The sequence below is a fragment of the Camelina sativa genome, chromosome 15 (assembly GCF_000633955.1).
Source record: "Camelina sativa cultivar DH55 chromosome 15, Cs, whole genome shotgun sequence".
Taxonomy (NCBI): Eukaryota; Viridiplantae; Streptophyta; class Magnoliopsida; order Brassicales; family Brassicaceae; genus Camelina; species Camelina sativa.
The window spans coordinates 4,539,079-4,544,048 of record NC_025699.1 but is presented as its reverse complement, the minus strand read 5'-3'; the positions used below and the strand labels follow the sequence as shown (position 1 = coordinate 4,544,048).

General features: G+C 36.6%; 3 protein-coding genes across 3 annotated transcripts in view; 2 read left to right on the top strand and 1 right to left on the bottom strand.

Annotated features, from left to right (window-relative positions):
• Positions 1–371, bottom strand: part of LOC104745281 (superoxide dismutase [Mn] 1, mitochondrial) — a 2,113-nt gene extending 1,742 nt beyond the window's left edge. The window contains exon 1 of the mRNA XM_010466482.1: positions 1–371. Within this exon, the coding sequence (XP_010464784.1) occupies positions 1–290 (290 nt within the window). The 5' untranslated portion in view covers positions 291–371.
• LOC104745280 (reticulon-like protein B16) lies at positions 545–2,337 on the top strand. Its single transcript, XM_010466481.2, has 5 exons — positions 545–923; positions 1,327–1,507; positions 1,599–1,740; positions 1,815–1,884; positions 2,047–2,337. Exons 1-5 carry the CDS (start codon positions 800–802, stop codon positions 2,211–2,213), a joined length of 684 nt encoding a protein of 227 aa, XP_010464783.1. The 5' UTR covers positions 545–799; the 3' UTR covers positions 2,214–2,337.
• The window catches only part of LOC109129295 (RING-H2 finger protein ATL72-like), a 7,468-nt gene continuing 6,816 nt past the window's right edge, over positions 4,319–4,970 (top strand). The window contains exon 1 of the mRNA XM_019237133.1: positions 4,319–4,961. Within this exon, the coding sequence (XP_019092678.1) occupies positions 4,644–4,961 (318 nt within the window). The 5' untranslated portion in view covers positions 4,319–4,643. The remainder of the gene's footprint in view (positions 4,962–4,970) is intronic.

Sequence of the window (4,970 nt, the reverse complement as noted above, 5' to 3'; positions counted from 1 at the left end):
CCGTTGAATTTGATAGCGCTCTGAAGCTTAACAACAGCAGAAGCATCACCCTTGCTCACAGCCTGATCAAGCTGCTCAAGAGCATTATTGTAATTAGTAACATAAGTCTGGTGATGCTTCTGGTGGTGAATCTGCATAATCTCTCCGCTAATCGCCGGCTCCAAAGCACCATAGTCGTAAGGAAGATCGGGAAGCGTAAAAGTCTGGATTCCTCTGAATCCAATCAGCCTCGATGACGTCTCCTTCAATCCGGCTAGGGTTCTTCTACTCGCAACACAACGAATCGCCATTGTTAGTGTTTGAAGATTCTTCTTTCTCCTTCCTCTACTCTCAGATATGAAAATGTTAAGTGTGTGTAGACGTGGAGAGGAAATGATAATATCACTGCCTGTCACGTATACAATAAAGTGACAGTTTGACACGTAAACATGTGATCTCGTGGTTATGATGACTTATATGTGTCGCTGTAAAAGATATGGGCCGATAATGAGCCCAAAAGGCCTTAATATATATAATAATTTTCTTCACTGTTTTTCCAGGAAAATATAATAGGAAATGTAGAAAAGTTGACTAGAAAGGGAGATGTTGAAATTTAGAAATCGATGCATGTGAAAGCGAATTCTCTATTTGGTTCCTCTTTGATGACAACGATTTCGTTGTCGATCATCATCAATCTTAGTTAGTTTCCTTCACAGAACCATTGTAACTTAGAAAAAGCTGAGATCGGAGATTTTTAAGGAGGCGAGAGGAGTTAGGGGAGGATTTGGTTGGTTGATTTGGGGTTTTTGGGAATCTTGAGATGGAGAGTATAAGTGAAAACGATGGTGATTACGACGGAAGAAATGAAGGAGGATCTTCTTCATCGGATTACCGATTGTTGGGTCGCCAAGTTACGGTTCATCAGTTCATGGGCGGTGGCAAAGGCGAGTTCTTTCTTCGGAATTTTGTTTTTTTGTTCATCGTTTGGGTAGTTTCCGATGAGAATTTCTCGGATTCGTCGACTTAGTGTTGGAGATGATACTTTCGAAAGTTAGGGTTTCTGATTTTGCTGGGAAAGTGCATTTCCTATTCTGAGTTAGTTTTGGTGAATTTAATCATCATTTGGTTAGGGTATTACTTGGAATTGTCATGTGTGTACATTTAGCATTTTGGGTATAGTAGAAGATTGAAAATTTTGGCAGGTGTAAGTTAGGTCAAGGTTTGATCTTGAATGAGAAATAGCTGAATATCTCTAATTTGGATGTGAGTGAGTTCGTAGCTCTAGCCAAAAAAGCCAGTGTTTGTATAGTTCTTAATGAGTTTGTATGGCGTTGTTCTTTGATGCAGCTGCTGACTTGCTTTTATGGAGGAAACGTCATCTTTCTTTTGGGGTTCTCATTGTATCAACTGTAGCTTGGCTTATATTCGAGCTTTCAGGGTTGCCTTTCTTATCTGTATCATCAGATGTCTTACTGATCGGGATCATTATATCATTCGTCCATGCCAGGGTTTCTGCTTTTAGGAATAGGTGAGCGCTACTTTTCACCAGTCTTTTTTCATAATTTTTTGCTGTTATGTGACTGATGATGATCTCTACCTGTTGTCTCTTTTATATGCAGACAGGGGCATTCGTTGCCAGAGCTTGTTCTATCAGAGGAAATGGTGAATAGTGCTGCAGCTTCTTTCCGTATAAAACTCAATCACTTGCTTGTAATGGCTCATGACGTTACAGTTGGCAATGATTTTCGACTCTTCTTCAAGGTAATGAAGCGAACCCTTTCAATAATGGAAACCATTAAGCCTGAACAACTGGTCTGACAATTTGTTTTTGGCAGGTGGTGATTTGTCTGTGGCTTCTCTCTGCCATTGGTAGCTATATATCTCTCTGCACTCTTGTTTATATCGGTTAGTAATTTGATCCTTAAGTCTCTTACGTCATTCATTCATAATCATAACCTTTTAGTCCCTTATCGTTGCTTGTTGATCTCGTTTTAGTTCCCGTAGACATTGCTGTTTCAGTGAACCAAAAGTCTTATATGAAAGTGTATTATTTCTTGGTATGAACAGGTACCATTCTATCTGTAACAATACCGGCTTTGTACAGTAAATACCAAAGCAAAGTAGACAAGTGTTGCGGGTCGATACACAGGCGGTTGTCTCACCACTACAAAATAGTGGACGAAAATGTTATAAGCAGACTCTCGTGGAGCTTATCCAAGGATAAAGATTCATGAGCTTAACTTTGGTGAAACTGAGAATGTGTTTTACTTGTTTTTTTGTTTAGTTGTTCAATTCACCATGTGTAGTATAACTAAACGCCATACCCAGAATGAATATAAGATTCTTCGTTGACCTTAACTCTTGGCTTTGTCTAGAACACCACTATTAAAAGGGCTTCCGTAGAGGTGCCTGAAACGACGTCGTGGCGCATAACAATATTCTCTGACATTCAGATGGATGAGGTACCAGTCCAAGGTTAAAGGCCCATATGAGCTCAGTTTTGCTAGGTCACTTGTTCACGTCACATAAGCTTTTGCTTATACGAAATTATCAATAGAACTATAGAAGAATCTTACTAACACAGTTTTAATTGCACTAGTTAATGCTGCAAGTCTGACGTCAAAACAAAAATACAAAGCTACAAGTCTCTACACTATACAGTCTACACAAGTAATGATGACTAGTATACGAATGAGTAGGTAATCAATTTCCTCTTTCAAAGTTTCAACTACTATCAATTTCATTGTATGTATAATATAATAAAAATGGATATCCTAGAATAATAATTAAAACAGTCTCCCATCTCAAACGACCACCTACTATATTTTATATTGATAAGAATATGTGCTAGTATCACACACTTTTGTAGGTGGACATATATACTTCAGTAATTTATATCATTAATTCATTTCAAACTCTTTAGCTTATATCATTGTTGTATGTATCTAGTATGATGTATGAAATGGTCACCGACTAAATTCAAATAATAATTATATAGTTTTTCAAACTACTCGAATTACATAGATTGATGTTATAAATTTGACATTTAAAATAGAGTAGCTTATCTGTACATATACGAATTAAATACGAGTACCTTAAATTTTTCTGAATACGCGAGAGTGAGACCTGTAACAGCTAACCAAAGCATTTGAATCTGGTATATAGACATAGTAAATACACACAATAGACTCGTGTATGGGGGTTGATATATATGGATCTCACACGTTGGAGTGTTGTTATCAACTAATGGAACTATTGCAGCTAAAGAGAGACAAGTGTTGTGACCTTTGCGTGAACTCGTAATTCTATTTAATTTCATCATTTGTATTTCTTCATTAATTAATATAGTGTGTTTGTTGTATTGGACTTCTTCTTATACTTGTGGACCCGTAAGTGACACATGAATTTCGTATGGACCATTCAATTCGTAAACCAACCACATACATACACACAAATGTTCATCTTCGAATTTTTACATAACCATTATATGATGAAATATGCAATGACCAAACTAATGGAATGGAAAATCTACTGACCTTGACTAACTACACAAAACCAAATAGGTTACTAACGCTGTGTGTCTACCCCATAAGAAAACCAAAACCATGGAATAAATCTATGATAAGTTAATTATATTCGTCATGATTAGTTGGGAATATGATACCCCAACTATACAGTTTTATATAATCCTTTTTTTTTGTGTGCAAAATACAGTTTTATATAATCCAATATTGCTTTTCTACATCCAATCTCATTTGTCGGTTTTTTCTTATTTGAGAATTAATTCCTTTTAGCTTGATTCCAAAGTTCTTAAAACCACTAGTATTAATGAGTTTGCTAGTTGTCAATTATGATATAACTACTAAACTAATCGTTTTCTTATTTGTCTTCTTCTCTTTGCTCTATCTTTTCAGTATTTATCCAAATTAATAATACACACAGACACAACAAAGAATATCATCCCACAAAGGATATACAATTACGGTATATATAAGATATATAGTGGTTCAATACATGCTCTAATTTGTATAGCAGAAATTGGAAAACAAGATTCATACTAATCTAGGGATCTTATACAAGCGCATGTTTTTCAAAATGACCATGATATCAACATATGATTTTATATTTGGATTTTGCTTCTATTAACATGTAAACCACTGATTCTCGATAGGACGACAAGAAAAATTACATTGGTTAGTGGAGTGAATAAAAATTGACCTTAAAGAATACAAACAAAATTAATAGTGACCATTCACTTGCTACATATATAAATAATACTAACAAATTATAGAGTTAAAAAAAAAAACAAATAATTTTTAGGACCAACCACATCATCATCTCTCTGAAGAGAGTCGCCCATAAATCTATTTATGACTTCTTTTATCACAACTTGACATAAATATTTTTGCCTCCCCTCATCTTTACAAGTCACGAGGAAGAAACAAATCAGAAAGATTTGATTTCAGATCGAACAAAATTATTATCAAAGCTTCAAGACGAAATAAAGAGAGTGAAGAGAAAACTCGGTGTGGATTCTTGAGAACATGAGGGATATTAAATCCCACTTCTCCATCTCGTTCGTCATCCGATTTATGTAACAACACGAGTCTTGAAGGTGAAGTAATCAAGTTTTCTCTCCTCTGTTTCTCGAGCGTACCTCAAAGATGGGTCGGTTGCTACTTGAGCCGCAAGCAAACGCACCCGCCGATGCAACCTCTAAAACCAGAGGAGGGTTGAACGACGCCTACTTCGACACTAACATGGTCATCATTTTAGCTGCTTTACTCTGCGCTTTGATCTGTGCTCTAAGCCTCAACTCTGCCTTGCGATGTGTGCTACGCATCACTCGGAGACTCACTTCAGATGATCAAGTCGCAAACGCTTCAAACGCAAACGCAAATTCTGGACGTTTAGTAGCTACAACGGGGATCAAGAAACGGGCGCTAGAGCAAATCCCTGTTGGATTGTACGGATCAGGGAACATTGACATG